General features: G+C 38.2%; 1 protein-coding gene across 4 annotated transcripts in view; it reads right to left on the bottom strand.

The window, feature by feature from the left end:
- The window catches only part of DOCK10 (dedicator of cytokinesis 10), a 262,654-nt gene that overhangs the window by 85,749 nt on the left and 154,915 nt on the right, over positions 1-21,990 (bottom strand). For all 4 annotated transcript variants that reach the window (XM_087424755.1, XM_087424753.1, XM_087424754.1 and 1 more), the window contains exons 5-11: positions 19,418-19,490; positions 19,019-19,141; positions 18,628-18,762; positions 8,005-8,188; positions 6,706-6,791; positions 6,312-6,395; positions 6,037-6,192 (exon numbers count right to left, since the gene is read on the bottom strand). In XM_087424755.1, the coding sequence (XP_087280881.1) occupies positions 6,037-6,192; positions 6,312-6,395; positions 6,706-6,791; positions 8,005-8,188; positions 18,628-18,762; positions 19,019-19,141; positions 19,418-19,490 (841 nt within the window). The remainder of the gene's footprint in view (positions 1-6,036; positions 6,193-6,311; positions 6,396-6,705; positions 6,792-8,004; positions 8,189-18,627; positions 18,763-19,018; positions 19,142-19,417; positions 19,491-21,990) is intronic.

Here is a 21,990-nt window from a genome sequence, read left to right as displayed (position 1 = left end):
CAGGATCAGAGCATTAGAGGGAGATCAGAGTGGAGGCAAAAAATAATATGTTTGTAGGAGATGCATGTGAGAAATATTAAGGAGGTACAACCAAAGGCCTTGGAAATCCATTGGAGAGAGGGGTTCAAAGGGGTAAAAGAAAATTCCCAGGTTGGGGGATATAGGAAGCTAAGTGGATGACAATGTCATTCACTAATATATAGGATAAAGATGCAAAGATGAATTCTGGATGGTACATAGAGAGTCACCTCTAGGACATTCCAGTGGCATTTGGATACATGAGTTTTGAGCCCAGTCAAGGAAACTGGGCTGGAGCTCCAGACCTGGGAGATTTTTGTACATGGGTTCCTGTTTAAGCCATGAGATAAAAAGAAGAGAATCTAAATAGCATCCTGGGAAATATCAGCATGCAATGGATAGAGATGGGAGTAGGGAAAACAGCTTACACAGGAGACTGGGGCATGGAGACAGATTTAAAAAAATTAAGTGATAAAAATTTTTAAATGCTTCCGAAGTGTCCCAGAAACCGAAGAAGAAAGGTTTAAGAAAGAAGGAATTTTCAACTAGAAAAACGTCAAATGCAGCAAAGATTAAAGAAAGCAAGGATTGGAATAAATAAATATATGCATGTGTAATTATATGCATATTATATATGTACATATATACACATATGAATAATTATATACATGCATATATATGTAATTACATGTATATGTAATTAACTACAGGCTTCTAAAGATGGAATATGCTTACAAAAAACAACATTTTCACTTTTGTTTATGCTGCTTAATTTTGAATTGATGCCTCTCATCTGCCAGTATTCTGTGGACAAGCAGGTTATATACAAAAACCACATCATGACCCAGTTTATCATTGTACAGACTCACTCATGCTGTGGATTTTGCTGAAGGTTTAATAGGTTATCTTGTGTTCTTTGAAATGTGGTAATACGGCGAGCTTATAACAGGGGTATTAGTTTAATTCCTTAATATTAGAAATACTTGCCAGCTCCCTTACTGTTAGAAATAGAATTATACACATAAAATGAAATTCAATAAATTATTTTTTAAAATAATACAGTTAAGAATAAAACTTTTATATTTTACCAATTTAATGTAGTTTAGAAAAACTCTTGGTTTGTGGTAGTGGTAGTTTGCCAAGAGTTGAAAAGATGCAAAAATTACATGAAAATAACTCAGTAGGAACTCAAAACACGCTGAAGGTCAAAGGAAAAAAATCCTTATTATTTTTCATGAATTGTTGCATTTTGATTTTCATTTCTGCGTAGTGAATGGAAATAAATTACCTACTTTGATAATGCATCAGAAATTAAAGCTCATATGGAGATTCATTTATTTCTTTCAATCCACTTTTTCAACTTAAATGTCAAATATTACTTTTTCAATCACTGGCTTTTCAAAAAGGATTTGTTTAATAAAGCTTCTTCAAAGCCTAACAAATTAAGTCATAGGTTTCTTATGTTTAAAATTCTGTACTTTTCTTAAAAAAAAATTCAAGAACATGAAATTTTAAATGTAGCTCTGCTGTGAAGCAGCTTTATTAGTTCCAATTTTTGGAATCAATTCCTATTTTCAAAGAAATATTTTATACTAAACCAGCAACTTGAATTTGGTTTTCAATTGACTGACTAAAAAATTACATGCTGTCAAACATTGTTTCCTCATCATGAAAAAGTTCTTTTAGGGAATCTTTTTAGAAGCCATTCATTAAATGCAGTAGTTGGCTCTTCAGCAACTTGGAGAAATATTTCAATTAACTTAAAAACATGCTCACTCAATTAAAAACAATGATTTTAAAAATAGCTACATTAATCAAAGAGTGTCATTGAACAACTATACAAAGATTTTAAAAACAATGTCATTACATAAGGAATGCTGTTGAGTTCAAGTGAGGCTGTTTTATTAGTTTTTTATATTATTGTTTATAAGCTCAATGAAATTATTCTTTAAAAAGTAATTTCCTAGTTTTTAAACGTTTGTATCAACTGTAAAATAATTTAAGAACAATAGAGACATACAAAGCACTCCTCCAAATCAACTTATCCCTCTGGCCTGACAGATATGAAAGGGTATACTAAAGATGCTCTCAGAACTTAGGCGTGTTCTCTTATTTGGCAAGATTGGCCCAAATATAAACATTTAGCTTCTGACTATGAGTTTCAGTACAAAGAAAGAAATCCACATGGAAGGAGTCATATGCCCCCGGCATTGGAAAGAGAAGTCCACTATCTTTGAGTTTCAGTCTCTAAACTGTACTTTTTGTTGTTGTTGTTGAGGAAGATTCGCCCTGAGCTAACATCTGTGCCAATCTTCTTCTATTTTGTATGTGCATCGCTACCACAGCATGGCTGCCGATGAGTAGTGGACGTCCATGCCTGGGATCCGAATCTGCGAACCCAGGCCGCTGAAGCGGAGTGCTCTGAACGCAACCACCACGCCATGGGACTGGCCCCTAAACTGGATTTTTTAATCACATGGATTGTGCCTGGTCAAAACAAAACATTTATTTTTATTTAATAAAATGGTTAAGTGACATTACGATTTGGGTTAAATTTTCCTTATATTTCCAAATAGTTTCAAGAACCAAGTTTCTAGAGTTTTTTTAAAATCCTTAACGAAAGTATGTTTTGATTACTCCTCCTAACACTTTCACTCCATGGAAATTTCTCCTGCTACAGTCTCCGACATCCTCCATGTTGCCTCATCTACTGGGCTCTTCTCTGGCTTCATGTAACTCACCTTCTCAGCACCATTCCACATAGCTGACCCTTTCTCTTTTGGCATCATGACCCACTCTTTCCTGGTTTATCTCTACTTTAGTAGCCATTCATTCTTAGTCTTCTTTGGTCACTTCTCTATTCATCCTTTAAATGCTTGGTTCCTGGTCCCTTCTCTATGTACATAGAAATTCCTAGATAGTTCCCTCTGGGTCACTGCCTGGACCAAACTTCCAAATTTATATTTCCATTCATGCCATCTCCCCTTGAGCTCTAAACTTGGATTTGAATCTGTCCAACGAACATGTCTATTCAGATATCTAATAGGCCTATCAAGCTTGACATGTCTGTAATGGACCTTTTGACCTGTACCCCTCAAATCCGTTCTTCCTCCAGTCTTGTCCTCTTAGGAAATGGCACCACCATGCATAGAAATATTCAAAGCAAATACAGATACTCATCATTGAGATTTCCTTTCCCCCTATCATGTATATCCAATGTATCAGAAAAACCTGTCAGTTCAATTTACAAAACATCCGTCAAATCCAACCATTTCTCTCCTTTGTCCTTGCCAGCCCACAACCAAATGATGCAATGAACTATAGTAGTAGCCTCCTCACTGCTCTCCCTGGTCAGCTCTTGTTTCCTCCAATCCATTCTTTTGATGGGATGTTTTGAGAACACAAATTAGATTGCACCATTTTAAAATACTTTAAACCCTTGAACACTTTCCACTCACACTGAGGATAAATCCAAACTCTTCACTAAAGCTTATAGACCCTACATAACTTTACCTTGTACTGTTTCTCCCACCTAATCTTGGTCTGCCCTTCCCCTTGCTATCTCCTTCCACTTCCTAGAATTTGCCGAGACTCACCCGTCTCAGGGCATTCACACTTGCTCTCTTTTCTGCCTAGAATGTTTTCCCCTGACCTGACTTTTTATCCTTCTCAACCTTTAGGTCTCTGTTCACATGTCTCCTCCTCAGAGAGTTCTCCCATGACGACCCCATCTAAAGGAACCCTTCCACCAGTTCCTCTACATCACATCACTCTATATTGACTTGTTTTAAAGAACTTTGCACAATGTGCATTATCTTGTTAATTTGTTTTCTTATTTTCTCTCTGTCCTTTTCAAAAGAATCTAACCTCCAAGAGGCCAGAGACCTTGCTTATCTTGTTCACTGCTGTTTCCCCAGTACCTCGAACAAGTCTGGTTCTCAGTACAAGCAATGAATAAGTATTTACTGGAGAATGAATAACCTTGACTTCAGCTACTTTCATTCTTACTCACATACCTATCTCATAGTTACAGTTATAAAACATGAGGAAGTTTCATTTTGGGGGAAGATTCTTACTGGTGACACTTCAATTTTGGCTTACTTGTCAACAAGAATCTCACATGTAACATTGAAAAAATCAATACCTTACATGCATAGTATCTACAAATTTCAAAGCAATTTCCCACATATTAGAATAAGTTAAAATTTAATAAATGCTTACTATGTACCAAGCTCTATCTAAGTACTTTCCATATATTACCTCATTTAATCTTCACAATGACTATTTGAAATAGTTACTGTTATTATTATCCTCATTTACAGAAGAGGAGACTGAGCGTAAGCCATTTGCCTGGCGTGGCAGAACTCGTGTTGGGGAAGGTCATGAAGGAGACGTGACCTCCATTTGACCCATGAGCTGGACCCAGGCAATTGGAAGCTCCCCACTCCCTCCTGTCTTTGGAATGTGCATTCTGCTTGCCCTCCCTGCTCCCAGAAGCTGTCCCAAGGATATGGCCTTGAGATACCAATGTAGTAATGAGGCTATCTGGGTTGAGTACGTGACTAAACCCAGTTAAGGCCTCTATATAAACTTTTAAGATTTGGAGGGTGGGAGCAGAGATCTACTTATCTCGTGGCCACCCAAGACAAGCCTTGTAAGTAAGTTTCCTTGCTTATTACACCTGCCACTTACCAATCTGGAGTGGTCCGCCTTTTTGTTTGGTCTCTCCCTGCCCTCCGCGTAAGGGGGCTGGTTTCAGATTTTTCCCAGGAAGTCCCTGGGCAGGTTGCATAGCAACAACTCACAAGTGGGAAAGTCAGGCATTCTGGTCCAAGAGAGGCACATGTCATGTGATTCTCCTCATTAAATCTGAGGTCCATAGCATGTACCACTATCTTGCTATTGCACCAGGAGGAGGAGGCTCAGAGAAGCAGTGAGGTGCCTAAAGATCCAAGGGCAGTAGGGGGTAAAGTCTTCTCAGAGAGTTCATCCTTTCTGCTAGCTACTCAATGTCACAACTAACAAGGCTTGTTTCAGGGCATCATAAATAAAGGCATGCATGGGATCATGTGTGCACAGCTCGTAGAGAAAACTTAATGCTCTTTCTGCCTTCTAAAAGCAAATGTGGCTTGTATCATGGATCTGGAAATAAGTTTTCTTCTTTGAGGTGAAAGATGACAATTGAGGAATGATTTATGAGAAATTAGAACAGAATCCATTAAAAAAGAATGAAAGAGAACACGCCAATATATTAACAGTGATTTTTAGTATTTGTAGGATTATTAGCAATTTTAATTTTCTTCTTTACGATTCAACATTTGATAATGTTTATGTTCATAAAAAGGCCCCTTCTCACACATATATTTATAATTAGTATAGAATTGTCCCCCAGCATACTGAGAGAATTCTCAAGAAAGCCCACATAGTCAGAAAAGGAATCTTATATTGATTTAATGAACACTGTGGTGATTCTCAAATACCAATGAAGCGCCTTTTTTCTTGCCATTTACAAGTACCATCTGTATTATTACTTATTTAATATTTATCTAATATCATTTTACTTGATTCACTATTTAGCCTTGTCTTGAGCAGTAATAGCTGTGAAATCACAGGGTCGATTTGTTCATTTTAATTATTCTCTAATATACATTAAAATAAACATATAAATATTAAAATAAAAATGTCAACTAAAAGCCATCTCAAGTACCACCAAGGAGATACAAACGATATCTTAGGAAACTCTGAACCACTACGCTGATTTAAAGGAAAGAATCCTAGAACACACTCCCTTTGATGCTTCTTCTTTAAGTTAAAAGGAAAATTTTACAGCAGTATATTGACAATTCCACTTCAGAATTTGTGCACTTTTGTAATATGGAAAAGTGCTGTCAATTAAACTCCCTGGTACATGAGCTAGTGTGAACTCAGTTCCTGGAATTAGCAGGAATAGAAAAGATTTCGACTAGGGTGGTGTGATGTTGGCCGATTGGTACAGGATGTAACAGAAGAAAAACTTACATTCGTTACTGGATCATTTTCATTATCCGTAACACATCCCTGAAGATTTAAGTTGAGAGCTTTACAAATGATCATGATTCTCTTGGCAGCTTTTTCTTCAAATGGTTTTATCACACATTCGAGTTCTAAAGGATCCTTTTTCTGAAGTTTCAAGGTCTAAAAAAATTTTCAAAGTTTTACTTAACAAACACCCAACGTAAACAAAGAAATCCTAAATTATAAACCACAATTGTATGGACCAAGTTCATGTCTGCTTAGAAAGAATTCCAACTTACATCTATATCTGGATCCAGCGAGAACAGATTCAGCCTCTCCATGCTGCGAGTGGTTTTGACAGTCTCTTCAGTTTCTGTGAGGTACTATAGAGAAAACTATGTTAGTTCTCAGTATCTAAATGTCCAGATACTCACAGCCCAGCCCCATCCACATGGCCGAGAGGTAGCCCTTAGGATTATCACTGTTTTAATATCATCCATTAACACTCAGCAAGTCTTATAAAAATGTTTCTAGTTTTGAGTGTTGTGTGCACGTTAAGTAAAACGCCTAGGTTGATGGAAAGGTCTGAATTAGCTTCTGAGTCTAAATCTTAAAAGGAAGCATTTCCATCTTTTCCATTAAAGCAATAAGTAATTCAAATTTTTTTGCATAGAAAAATGTCAGCTTTATTACTTTTGCGAAGTCTGGGTGTAGGCTGTTCTCCGAAGAATCTGTTTCCTCTGGTGTGCATTCACAAGTTACAGAATTATCCAGTGGATCTTGAAAAGATATACCAAGAAAGGTTGTTAAATAATACTTATGAGTCACACATCTCTGTAGCCTGTGACATATCAAAACTGGGTTAGATTCAAGAGCAATGAGGGATGGATGTTGGGGAGCAGATGCTTCATTGTGTCTTGGTTCCAGAACTCCATACTGTTCAAAGATATGGGCCTGGAAATCAAACCTCCTGAGGATCATTCTGGGATTCTCTCCATGTCACCATCCTGTGCCCATAAGAACTCTGAACCCTTACAACACTACGTTTATACTTACGGTTGTCTTGACTTACTCACCAACACATACTAAAGTTTTCTTATATAGGTATATATTTTTGATAATTCTGACTCTTAGGCCATCAATTTAAAACTCACATTCTAGCTTCAGTTACTTAAACTCTCTATGACTCTGTAAACATTAACATTCTAGTTGATTATTATTAAGTCATGAATGTAAAATATCTACTATGGTATATAGCAGTTGTGTTAAAATCAACAGTAGTTTTCTTCCTCATTATCCCAAGACTCTTTCACTTTATGGCATTTGATATTTAGACTCCTAGAACTTAAAGATTCTTTGGTTTCTAATATACCATGGTGTTGTGCAAAATGTGTTGACCTGTTTTTCTGCCCTTTTTCTCGTTCTTTCTTTCCTTTCTTGCTCCCTTCTCTTTGCCCAGAATGAATTAGAATCTTATGAGGGAATTAGGATGGGCAGAAGAAAAATTTTTTGTCTTCTAAAAATCTCTAATACCATGCAAAATTTATGGAACTTACATGTATAAGCTGATCTCAGGAAGTCAAAAAGCTTACATAACAGATACCTTTCAGCTAAAAGGGTGTTTCACATTTGCCTTTACAGAGTATAATGTACGTTAATTAAATTTAATGAAAGGCTATAAAACATAGAATATCCCCTTCTAAGGTAACCTCCCATCAGACCTGGGTATGTTTTTGATACTGCTGACAAATGATTCCCAACATTTGCTGGGTGTCAGCCTCAAATCATTGCCAGTCAACTCAAAACTCTACCTCTGGATAGTGACTCTCATTATTCAATAAAAGTAAAGATTTAGGGGTGATTTCCTGGAGTAAATAGCTCAGGGATGGATGCGCTAGACCTGACAGCTACCACACTTCCTAGCAGCTCAAATGAACCAAAAGCATGGGTTACACTTGGCAAAGGAAGAGAGTTGGGCGCATGTGCTCTCACCCAGCCCCAGATCGGTGAGTTCTGTGCTCCTCCTCCCCTGAAGGGGTCCCTCAGGACTGATTTGCAGGATGCGGTTGAGGGTATGGATCCATTCATCCATATCTGTCTCTGTTTCTGCTGCCAGCACAAAATAAGTCAGGTCATTCATTTTCAATTCAAAGGCATGTTTTCTTAGTCTGTTATTCTGTGGTATAAAAAGAAAGAAGGAGAGAAAAAAAAGAACACCAGATAATAAGGCTTAGAGAGTGAGAGACATTTTTTACGGGGTCAGGGTTCCAAAGTCTTTCCATACAGGTAGGTAACATAAAGGAGATCTTCCAAGACAAGACCAAAATTTAGATGGGTATGAATCATTTTGTTTGGTTTCTTTCAAGGCTTTTTGTACTAAGAGATAGTTTATTTAGGTTTTTGTTGATTGGATGAACATGTTGCCTCAAAACTTTCATCCTCAGGCACACGCGGGAGCATATTCTAAACTTCTTCAAATAGTTGCTTTGATTGAATTGCTGCCTTCAACTTTCTCACCTTATGTTTTGTCTGCAACTCACCCCAGTTGGGCTTCTCACCCCATCACAGCCCAAGGCAGCACTTGTCAAGGTCACTAACAAACCCTGTGTTGCCCTACTATCCAAAGGACATTTCTTTCTTCATATCTTCCTTGACTTTTCAGTAGAATTAACACAGTGGCCACTTCCTCCTTCTTGAAACCTATCTTTCTTTGGTTTCCATGACCACACTCTGCTCTGGTTTTCTTTCCTCCTCATCAGCCACCACTTTTCAATCACTCCTACTGGCTCTTCCTTATCTCGGTGATTTCTAATGCTAACCTTGGCTTTGCCTTATACTCCTTTCTCTTTCATCTGGTCCAACGGCATTGAATAACATCCATATGTCAGGGCACCCCAACACCTTTCTTTGGCTCTGGCTTCTCCATCAACCTCCAGACTTTTCTCTAACGTGACATCTCTATTTTGCATTTAGTAACCAACCCACAAGGCCTTGTTCTAGTTCCCTGAATGTGCTCCCACAACAGCTTTGTTGCTGCCACAGGGCCTGAAACAGCCACCCACCTGACATGTGCTCGCACACACAGTCAGCACGATGTTTGCCCCTCAAGTACTTAGATGTCTCATATTCACTCTTCAGATCTCAACTGCAGTTATACTTGCTCAGGTAAACCTGCCCCAATTCTCCAGTTAGGACAATGTTCTCGGCCTTCATGGCACTTACAACAACTTGGAATTATATGCTTATCCATTTTTGTTTGTTTGTTTGGCAGATATATGTCTCCCGCATGGCTGCCTCCATGAGGGGCGGGTCAGTTTTGCTCACACTATATCTTGTGCTGTCACATAGAAGGGTCCAATATCAGTGGGTTCAAAACAGTCATATTTTATGAACAGAATAGAATAGGTTCCTATTCTTGGGGAACTAACATTCATAGGGAAGAGGTGAATGAATGAATGCTTGAACAAACAAATGAACAAACAAACTACTGAAAAACGAAGATTCTTTGCTGTGCAGAGAATTAAAACGGGCTGATGTGACAAGTAGCTACTTTAGATTGGCTTTTTACAGAAGGGACGTCTAAGGTGAAATCCGTAAAAAGTGTGAGCTGATTAAAGATGGGAGAAGCAAGGCCGGCCCAGTGGCGTAGCAGTTAAGTTTGCGTGTTCCGCGTTGTTGGCCTAGGGTTCGCCAGTTCAGATCCTGGGTGCGGACCTGCTCACTGCTCATCAAGCCACGCTGAGATGGCGTCCCATATAGAAGAGCTACAACTGTACAATTATGATACACAATTATGTACAGGGGCTTTGGGGACAAAAAAGAAAAAGAGGAAGATTGGCAACAGATGTTAGTGCAGGGCCAATCTTCCTCAAAAAATAAATAAGTAAATAAAATATTTAAAAAAAAAAGATGGGAGAAGAACATTTAAAGTGGAGGGAACCCAACAGCAAATCATTACAGCAGTTTTATACATTCCTGCCATGAGATTAGAAGTATAAATGCAAAGCGGAAACTTTCCCCTAATGATATAAACTTAAATAACCTTGGGTGGATGTAGGAATTACTGTAGATATTCCATCTTTAATTCACTCCCAGGTAATTCTGATACAGGTATTCACCTCTTACCTACACTATTCCAAAGGCTTTAGCCACCTACAGTGTAATAAAGCAAAGCCTATACACTTAAGATAATTTAACTAAGTAAAATACAAATAAGAGAAGAACCGTAAGACGAGAGCATCACTGTAGTGTGGGATTGTGGTTAAATATCAAAGTATAAAATTCTTTTTGAGACTAGGATTGCTATTCTTGGTGGCAAGAAAAAATAATTTTTGATATCCTCCTGGCCATGTTCTCTTTCTTTGGGATGCTCTCAGCGACTGTCCCAAAACAGCTTGTTCCTTTCAACTTCCACACAGCACGGTTACTACCCCAAATACGACATTTACTAAACACTTGCCATCTACATACCAGGCACTCTGCTGAGTGTCTTACAATCATTATTTTATTTAAATCTCATAATAGCCCTATGCGAACAACTATGTTATTCCATTTAACACATGAAGACATGGAGGCTTAGAGAGAGAAATTAAGATGTGCTTGGGATTACATGGGTAGCAAGTGGCAGAGAAGGGAAATAATCCCTTTATAGTTCAACACCCACTGAGATGACCCAGGCACAAAGAAGATGCTCAGCTAATGCTGTTCCCCTTCCTTGCCATCTACCTGGCATCATCTCCCACCAAAGGAGGAGCCATGGCCTGGGAGGTCATGGATTCTCTAAGTGCTGAGAACAGACAGTAGGGTAACACATAAGCCTCAAGAAAAAGTAAAATTCAGTAATTGAAGGAGAAAGAAGAATTAGCTAAAAAGCTAACTGTGATTCTCACTGTGGAACATCACAGCTCAAATGTGACTTTCTAGACTCTTCCAAGGAAAAGATCTTTGCTCCGATCCATGCTTTTGTATTATTGTCAAGTATTATTTCTTTCCCTTGTAATGACTCACTCGCAGGCTGGCTCTTTAAGTACTCCATGGGATGATAAGGGCAGAAGATGACTAGTTATCTTCAGTGCTCAGTGCAGTGAGAGTATTCTTTCATAAAGAGGTGTCTATCATGTTCACATGTTGCGCCAGGCAAAAACAGACACAGTCTCTGCCCTGGCAGAGCAGGGGAGACAGGCGTTCACCAATTAATCAGACAAATGTGAAATTGGAAGATAAACGTACTTAAGTTTTTATAAGACTATTGAAGAAGAGGTATAAAACCAAGGTATAAAAATTATTTTCTGAGAACAAGATTGCTATTGCAATACGAGAATACTGCTATTCTCATGGAACCCTCTGTGTTCTGTGAGAGCACAGAACAGGAAGGTTTTGAGTAGCAGAAGGCCAGAGCTGGATTTTGAGAAGATCATTTTGGCTGCAGCGTAAACAGAGTGAGGGGTCATCAGAAAGGCAGTGGCCCCAAAGTTTAGCGTGCAAAGCAAACATCTAGGCAGCTTCTCTAAGAATGCAACTTCTTAGAAGCCACACTCTGCCCAGGAGGAGTGTGCAGACTCCTTCCACACACTCACACACACTTCCAGGGGGTTCTGATGAAGGAGGTTCATAAAACCGCCTGTGACCTGCACTGACACAGAGGGTCTAAGGGTAAATACAAGTTGGCTGAGAGCATGTATACAAGGAGAGATGGGTTTCCTTCAAAAAACATCAACAGGAACAGAAAGAGATGCTCAAGAAGAACTAGAAATGCCCAGAGTTCAGGGCACAGCTTTAAGCATCTGAGTACAGCGAAGCACAAGCAAATCTCAGTGTTTTCTTGAAAACAAACAAATTAAAGAATGTGCTTGACTAATCTGATGTTGTAAATAATGTGGACAGGGAGAGGCAAAGCTATGTGAAATGTTTATATTGGGTCCCAATTAAAACTAGATGGAGCTACAACCAGCTTTCAAACGCAGACAACAAAGAACTAACAAAATTTTGGAAAACAAAATTACAAAATATAAACAAAACTTGATTTTCTAAATTGCATTCTGTACTTCAAATGAATTGAATATGGTTTCCACCTTCAGTAATATTATTAAAAATAATTTTTAAAAATTTGAGCAAAGTCTAACAAGCCCTTGTTTCTCAAAAAGCGGTATTTATAAATGAAATGAATATTTTATTTGCAACTTCTCAAAAACCAAATTATCTTCTTCTGTTTAGAGTGAAATAGAACTACTGGTAGTGTAGAGAAGCTTATGCTGGGAAAGAAGAAGATGCCTAAGTGGTTTTCTATCTCACTCTCTGTGATCTCCAGAATAACGGCATATAAAATAGCAAAAGAGAAAGAACAAAATTAGAAAATCAATGTGACATTTTAATAATCTTGAAGGGCAACTGTTAAGTCATTAAAACGGTAATCAAGAAGTAATCATATTCTTCTTTTAACTTCTCCAATTTTCCTTTATTTCCTTGAAATTAGTGTCCTTTGTGGCCAATACTACTATTTTGTTTATTCAAGCTCACCAATCCATCTACATGACTTCATAAATAATAGGAAACTGTGAATATCGCCTAATGCCATCTGATGTGTTTAATGAATTGTAGCAAACTGGTCTGTTTGCACAATATTCATCTAGAAACGTTCCAAAATAGATACTCTAAGAAAGCCACCAAAGCCAATGGAGGACTGAATGTCAAAGAAGGATGTTACTTAAACAAGATATTCCATGATACCTATTATATTGCTGGCATCTTTTACAGAATTTTGCAGAAACAAAAGAAGAGTTTTAAAAAGAAACACACAATGTCAAATCCAGGTTATTGGTATTGATGACTACCATCCATGCAATCCTTTCCATTCTCTGTATGTTTATTTGCTCATTCATTCAACAGAAATGTCTTTCCTATTGTGAATAATGCTGCAATGAACATAGGGGTGCATAAGTGTCTTTGAATTGTTGATCCCCCAGTAATGGGATAGCTGGATCCTATGGTATTTGAATGGATAAAGAAGATGTGGTATATATATACAAGGGAATACTACTCAGCCATAAAAAAAGACAAAATTGTCCCATTTGCAACAACATGGATGGACCTTGAGGGTATGATGTTAAGCGAAATAAGCCAGACAGAGAAAGACAAACTTGCATGATTTCAGTCACACGTGGAAGACAAACTAACACACGGACAGAGAGAACAGATTAGTGGTTTCCAGAGGGGAAGGGGATTCGGGGATGGGCCAAAGGGGTAAGGGGCACATATATATGGTGATGGATAAAAATTAGACTATTGGTGATGAGCACTATGCAGTCCATACAGACACTGATAAATAATAATGTACACCTGAAATTACACAATGTTATAAACCATTATGACCTCAATAAAATAATTGAAAAAAATGTATTGGGCACTTCCTTTGTGTCAAGTACACAGCATTAAAAAAAAAAATTCAAGTAAAGTGCTTGCCCTCATTGAACTTACATTCTAGTGTAGTGCAGTGTCAGTAAACAAATAAGCAGAAATATAGCACATATAATATGTGTATAATATATGTATAATATAATATAATAAAGCACCATGCAGTGATAAACGTAATTTCATTCTTGGATATATTATCAGAACCTGTTGTTTGAGATGTGTGACTCATGTTTTATTTGCATGTGCTATACTTGTTTTGTTTGTTCTGTGTATCCTCCCATAGGCTGGAAGCTCTTTGAGGACAGAGGTCACATCTAATTCATATTTGGCTTTCCCACAATGCTTTGCATATAGCAAAATTTTCAATATATATTTGCTGAAATAAATCCTGCATCTAAAACTCTCTGCTTAAACCTACACATGAGCATATCTTTGTAGTGTTTCTTTTGCCTATGTGGCTTATGTAGGTCAGATGTACGTATGTATGCAGGTATGCCCGCTTGATGTATGATAACCAAAGCATTTCCTTGGGCATCTTTCTGTAATTTTGAACATTCTTCCGCTTCAAATCTAATTTTGCCATTCATTAGCTCGGTGATTTGGGAAAACCACTCTATCTCTCTGAGTTTTATTTTAATAAATTGCGATGTTCCATCAACTGCTGTCAAATAATATATTAGATGAAGACAATTACAAGTGTCATTCTGGTTTTTATTATTATCATGGGAAGCGAGATTCTTTAGGGCCAGAGTTTGCTAATGGGAGGTTTATAGGTCATATTTGACTCTAGATTTGTTTTCCTTGGCAGGTACGCTTCTTTCCCCTCCCAATTTGACTGCCTTTATGTGGGCATGCACATCTAGTTCTACACAGTCCAAGCTGCTCCTTGTTGTCTCATACCTGGCCCTACTTCCCTCATGCAGTGAGTGGGCTGCCTGAGCTGCAGAAGGCATCTGAGTTTCTAGAGTTTGGTTAGGCACATGAGGCCATTACCTTGGAACCCACAGCCACAAGGTGACAGACCAGCACCTAGGAGGAAATAAACAGTGTTTGGCACCCAATCCACCCCCATGTAAGCCTGTATAAAGTGACATCAGTCATTATCACTGTTGAGGTAGGGACTCTACGCAGATGAGATTCGTGGGCTATTCATTCTCTTCCACAGTGGTAGGACCTGGAGTGAATGGATGGATGGATGGGAGGATGGATGGTTGGATGGGCCAATGAATGAATGCATGAATGAAAAGACAAGAACAAGATAGGATAACACAAATCTAAATATTCCTGGGTCTGATCAAAACTGAAGCAGCAAAAATCAGAAGTTCTGCTTCAGATTGAGAGTGCAGGGGTATAAAACAGATCTAATACTGTTTGATGATATTACAAAAAAGTGGAAAACTACTGTTAGGTCTTTTTTCTTTTATCAAGATCAGGAAATTTCCAATCATAAACATCACCTAAAGTCTCTGAGAAATTTGGGTAGGAGCTTCTGTCTACTTGAGATCACGCCTAACATATACTTCTAAGAATTTGAAGGATTATTCTTAGAAAAATATAACGATATATACCCGGTCTGAATGAAGCAAACTAAAATGGCTTCTTCACTAAAGACTCTTATGAGCTTGAACTCCCTAAGAATGCCAGATGGTAGGCAGAACTTTCTGAGGCAAAGTCTTTGTTCCTCTTTTCCTTTTTATTCAAGGAAAACTGACAATGATTCTTGACAAAATAGGTCTGACTCATCTTATTATGCGTTTGCTCTGTGCTTTTGTGTGTACGTGTTTCATTTTCAGGCACATTTTGTTCCTGAGAGCTTGCTACAGCAATGACTAAACTTGCACTATCTCATTCAGAATCTTCTTTCCAGATGCAAAAGCTTGTAAGTCAGAAAGAGCTGTAAGCAAATATGTAAGAACTGGGATCCAGACACAGGGTGACAAGTGACCCAGATGTCTGTCTCCCCAAAGTGATCTCAAGAAACTGGAGGTCCCTCCCTCTGCAAAGGGTAACAACTTTTTGATAAAGAGGAATAGAAATGAGGGGATATAGAACTGAACTCTTTAAAAGACATAATAAATTTTCTCAAATATTTGAATGGCTATATCTCAGAAAATGAAGTAAGATTATTCAATTGTGCTTTAATGTGCAAAATCTACCTTGGAGAATCCTATCCACAGGCCCATATTTTCTGTGTAGCCTTCCAACCGACCCAGAAGGGTTCGTTACTGTTCTGTGCCTCTAGACCATTCCATAGAGAGTGCCATTTATACTTCCTTTATAGCTTTTGTTACAATGTGTAAGAGTTAGATACGAGCCTCTGTCCTTCTTCAGCAGGGAATTGCCAGTGCCTAAGCACAGTTAGTAGCATATCATAAGCACTAAATAAGCTTGCTGAATGAATGAATAAATAAATAAATAAGTGGACAAATTAGAAGATTTAGGTAGAAATTTCAGCACGGTGAATTAAGATTTTCTAGGAAGGCTTTTCCACAACGGAACATCTATCTCCCAAAGTTGTGACTTTCGTAATCAGTGGAAAGACTAGGGAAGAATGGCTGAAGACACACGACCTTCCAGATCCTTTTCACGTTAGTGATATTGGCTCAACACAAGGTTGACATAAGGGAAGCCATATTGTAGAAAAGAAACCCTATTGTAACTTTGAAGGACCTCTGACAAACTAACCCAGCTGGATATGCACCCTCCAGGAGATCTACCTGCTCTGTAGATTTTGGGACCCCTGGTTGTGTATGTACCTCCCAGCTGTGATAAAACGATAACTTTGTTCTTTTGATTTCCTTAGGAATGTGATGACCCCCTGGACAGAGAGTCTATGCTGATAGAAATCATTAATGACAACTGGAAGATCTGGTGTGGCGACTCCCAGTCTCTAACACCAGAGGGTCAACATTCCTAACCCCTTCCCCTATAGTCCATTGGCCTATATAACTTCTTCAAGATTCTGTGCCCACCTTAAGATGGTTCTTCAGGACACTAGTAGCCCCATCTTCCGATTTGCTAGCTTATCGCTTAATAAAATGCCCTTTCTCTGCCACCATCTTGCCTCTTGACGGTTGGCTTTTGTCTTGTGGCGAGCAAATCGTGCCCTTTGTACAGTAACATTAGCACATTTATTCTAGTTTTACAGATGAGGAACCTGAGATCAAAGAGCTTGAGCAACTTAGTCAAAGCTCTCAGATAGTAAACGGTGAAACTAGGATGTGAACAACCTGTACGAACCCTAAGCTTATGTTTTCTCCTAAAAGATACTTTCTAGTTCCAAGGCACTGTTTAAGCAGAGACTGAAACACAATCTAAGAGATGATGGGGAAGAGGTCCCTGTTTTGGAAGGTCAGATGAGAGCACTAAGGTGTGTGTTCAATACAGAGTTATATGACACTTTGAAGAAGAAATTACACATTAATCCACATCTCTGCAAACTTAATATATAATGGGCTACAACGATACTTCCTAAAAGATAATGATTCATTTGATAGAGCAAACTTTGAAGTACAAATGGAAAAGAAAATATATCAATTTTTCAGCTCAATATCTATAAAATGTAATTATTGATCTTTAACCTATTGCTAAAGTTTTACTTGATGTTTCTAAAGCCAAAGAGTCTCCTTTGTGACCAACAATAGGAAACTATCTCCACCCTCCATTAGATCCTTATTGCCCTTTCCATGGAAAATTGGCATCTCCCTTAAAATGCAATTATCTTTTACTTCTAGTGGAGTGCTCAGCGACACTTAATTAATTCTTTCCTTTTAAAGTTCAGCATTATTACTTTCTGGAGGAATTCCAGATTTTAACAGAAGAACCATCCAGAAATAGGCTAGGCCTAAGTGAGTAGAGAGATCTCTATTTTGCATCCACATATCTAAGTGCCCCTGGTATTAATTTGACATGTTATCTTAGCTATACAGCAAGCTATGTGAATGCCGTGGCTTGGTGGTAAGAGAAGGAACTGCTCCTGGTAGCCTGTGACCAGAAACAGAGTCCTCAATCTCAATGAGCCAGCATCTTAATGTGAAATTCGAGGTGAGATTGCTAAAACACTTGATTGCTTAATTTTTACGTAAGAGGGAATAAGGATAGCTATTTCATCAGAGTAGAAAGAAAAAATGTTTTGCAAGTAAGATATCCAAGTGAGGTCAATGGAATTATTCTGCTTCCCTTTGCCACAGTGGCCCACGTCAAAGTGAACACTAAGGACAATAATTTGAAGACAGAGAGTTTGCAGAACAGCATTGTCTGTTAAAAGTACTGTGTCTGTTTCTGAAATTAAACTCTTGGGAATCAGTGTAATACTTGTCTTTGAAGGAAACCTGCTCTTAGAAGGAAGATGTTGTATAAGTACACTGTAAATTTGCTATCTTGTTATTACCTAGTAATAAAGATAACATTTATGAAGTGCATTCTTTGAGCTATGTGATTTAGATATTATCTGATTTTTTTTTTCTTGGTGACCAAGATTGGCCCAGAGCTAACATCTGTTGCCAATCTTCCTTCTTTTTGCTTGAGGACTGTCCCTGAGCTAACCTCTGTGCCAATCTTCCCCTATTTTGTATGGGGGACGCCACCACAGCATGGCTGGATGAGCAGTGTGTAGGTCCGCAGCAGGGATCTGAACCTGCAAACCCCGGGCTGCCGAAGCAGAGCGCGCTAACTTAACCACTACGCCACCAGGCTGGCCCTGATGGATTGAATTCTTTAGCTCAGTGGCTTTCTACACTGCAGCCACACAGGTGGTCATTTTCCTTTTCTCCTTGAATCTACTAGACTTGCTCTTGTCTCACGATCTTTGCACTTCCGCCCCTGCTCATTCTTTAGTCTCTAGATCAATACTTTCTCTTCAAAAATGCTTTTCTCACTTCTGAAGCATTAATGTTATTTTCCAAACTCACCATTCATCTCTCTCCCTTCTGTAACCCTGTTTATTTTCTTTCTGCCATATTTCACTAACTGATTCCATTCTGTTTCTTTCTTTCTTTGCTTATTTTGTTTTTCTTCCTTTATCGAAAGTAAGTTTTATGAAAGTAGGAATCTAGGCTGCTTTGTTCTCCACTGAATTCCTGGAGTCTAGAACAGTTCTTAGCTCCTATCAGATACTCCATAAATATTTGTTGAATGAATGAGTGATGATTGGATGAACACACTCTTCGATTAAAAAACCTCAGGGGAGCAAGGAGTTTTACTCACCTGCACCACACCTGTACAGGAGTCCAAAAAGATGCAGCCTTTGGGTTCTTTGGATATTTTTTCGTCTTTATAGAAATTCATGATGTAGGAGTTATCTGGCAACTGAGTCAGCTGGAAGTAGCGCTTTTTGAATGACTAAATAAAGGAAAAAATACAAGGAGGTAGTTCAAATTGCAGCGTTGTTACTCATGGAAATCAGAATTTTTCTAATTCCTTCAAGAGTGCTACATGTCTAGGGCACCGTTCTAGAGAAGAGCATCCTCCTTTCTCATAAATAAAATATGACATGAAACATAAACTCAATGCAAATGGCCCTCCCTTGTGCTGTGACCGAAGGAGGGGATGTCAAGAAAGGTGGTAGAAACAAAGATGAGTCTTGATGTCTCCTTACCCGAACAGTAACAGTATTGTTCACGGTGCTGTTGAAATTCCCCTTGTAGAGCCAGCCAGACTTGAAGACTCCAGTTCCTCCTGCTCCCCCACCGCCCTTGGAAGACGAGTGGGAAGTGGTATCCTGCACAGAAAGGCATCATTAGCATTCCTGCAATCTTTTGTGCATCCCAGATCTCAGACACTGCACTTAAAAACGAGTCTCCTTTTTCTCTCTTTGACTCATCTTAAATAATCATGCTCAATTTCAAAACAAGTGCAATTCATTTTGACTAAAAGCTCTCACACAAACAGCTACTGCAGGTTATCAAAACTGGTCAGAATGCGAAACGCTCCAGGGAAAGACAGGAACTAATTATCGTCATGTTTTAAACATTTCACTTTCAAACAATTTACTTACTTCATCCTTATCAGCATCTTCATGGTCAACCTCAAAGGAATGTGATGGAAGTTTCTCTGGTTTGTATTCTGCTCTGATTTAAAAAAAAAAAAAATCTGATTTGTCATTTCACACATTGCTTTCATTTCCAGCTCCTTCCTGTGTAACAACTATTGTGGTGGCCTTCTTACAAATTTTTATAAAATAATGTAATTTTGTGAGGGCCCCATTTCCTTTGGAAGTATTAACTTTCCCTACACCATTATATCTTATCTCCAGTAAATAAATCTCTATTTTAAACCATGGAGTTACTAGTTATACAGATGTACACATGTTTTCTTGAATTAGATGAAGGCCAACAGGACAATTTTAAAGGTTTGATTACTTGGTTTATATTTTCCTTGCTCCACATTTTGAAGTGGAATATGAGGTAGTGATGTTTTCATTACTTTTCTGTTTTGCCTTTAAATGGCATGCTCCAGGGTACAGGACAGTCATTTGAAGAACTGTGTTCCCGAGAACCAGCCTGTGCCCTGGCCACTAGGCTGTGCTGCACCAACATGACTTGGTGGTAATTGTGCTCACTTTGTGCATTTCCACGGTAGCACAGAGATGCCTCTATGTCATAGCATCACCGACCAGCCCAGAGGAGCAAGAGCGTACACCTGGCTCTATAAATGGTAAAATAAGACAAAAACAAACTTTCTTTGGATTGATCCTATCTCATATCTCATGGTTGAATGGACACTAGATCATACCATCCAAGGTTCAGGCATCCCTTGACATCTAGCTAGAAAATCCTACCTGAAGAATTTCCATGGAATATTTGGTTTCTTTAAGGTGACTTATATTGTGTAGAAGCAACCTCAGAATCTAACTGTTGAGGAAAAAAGCCCAGTAGCACATTCACTATTCTCATCACAAATTGTTTCCTATGTTGATGGTATTCCAGATAGGAAGGTGAGTGACCAAGGACTCTTTATACTTAAGTATGCATAAAATTGCCACACTGTGCATTCACATAGGGATTCAATGGATTCAAATGGATTCAAAATATTCTTTACCGTCCCTCTGAGAGACATGAAAATGCCCACTCCCAGTCCACGCAGGGAAAGTGAGAGCATAGAAACAATATTGGGAAGCCTAAGATCAGAACCACATTCTCCTATTGTGGTAAAATATGCATAACAGAAGAATTACATTTTTAACCAATTTTAAGTGTACAGTTCAGTGGAAATAAGTACATTCACATTGTTGCACAACCATCACCACTATCTATCTCCAGACCTTTTTCATCCCCAAACTGAAACTCTGTACCCATTAAATAACTTCCCATTCCTCCCTCCCCCCAACCCCTTGATAACTACTGTTCTACTTTCTGTCTCTAAGTATTTGACTATTCTAGATACCTCATGTGAGTGGAATCATGCAATGTTTGTCTTTTTGTGTCTGACATTTCATTTAGCATAATGTCTTCAAGGTTCATTCATGTTGTGAAATGTATGAGAATTTCCTTCCTTTTTAAGGCTGTGTAATACTCCATTGTAAACTGATAAGAGTTTATGCCCCCCCAAATTGTTTCCCTGAATGCATCCTGGACTCTATAGAATGAGGACTCTCTCCCTGTAGATGCTGGGTATATGACTCTTACGATGCTTTCCTGATTCTGTTGTTTGGCACCTGTCTTCGCCCTCCATCAGATTATACATTTCTGAAAGCCAAGGACTCTAATAATGAAGTCCCATTCACATTTCACCCAACTCTTTCCTTTCCTATTGTAGAGATGCTCCATATGCATTTGCTGATTGAATCAATGATAGGCAAGATGAACAAGGATTCCCCCAAAGTATGGCATAATTTAAACCTCATTTTTGGAAGGCATCTTGGAGATGTTCTTTTTAGCCGTAGAATACGTTTTTGGTGATCAAAATCCTAAGAAGCACCCCAAAGGTGTTAAATAGATTTTTAAAAAGTATCTTACTATTGTGAATTTATCTCATAAATTCAAATTAATAAAAGTTACTTGCTACCAAAATCAACAACTAAGAAAAATAAAGCTATTCGAGGGTATACAGTACTTGATAATGAATATTAAAGATGATATCTAGAGTCTCACTTCAGTTCTTGTTCCAATTTATTTCTCTATTTTGTTTTGGTTGCACAGTCTTGGTATTAAATCCCAAGATCCAAGGATAACTATAGCTGCAAATGGTAACAGTCTTGTTTAAAAGCCAGAGGCTTGGAAGAAGAATGGCAGGAAACGTGTATTTCAAGGTTTTCTCCACCACATGGTTCTGGCAGATGGTAAGTGCTCAATGAATATTTGTTACTTGATGTAATAACTAATATAAATTTACTTGCATGAGTATGTATTATTCCAAATTTCAAAAACATATTAATACATAATACAACCTTCCTCCTCCATGACTTATTTGCAAGTTCAAAGAAGTTAAAAATATATACCAAGAGAGCAGAAATTTTGTACTGAAGTCTAAATATGTACTAAGTAGCATATTGCTTTTTATTAAATTGTATATGTGTGTAATCAGATATTTGTACAGAAATACTGGGGTTTTTAGCTGTAGAACGGTCTA

This window comes from Ceratotherium simum, chromosome 37, assembly GCF_057802395.1.
Source record: "Ceratotherium simum simum isolate JZ-2026a chromosome 37, ASM5780239v1, whole genome shotgun sequence".
NCBI classification, from domain to species: Eukaryota; Metazoa; Chordata; class Mammalia; order Perissodactyla; family Rhinocerotidae; genus Ceratotherium; species Ceratotherium simum.
The sequence above is the reverse complement of the archived record's forward strand: the minus strand, read 5'-3'. Positions and strand labels throughout refer to the sequence as shown.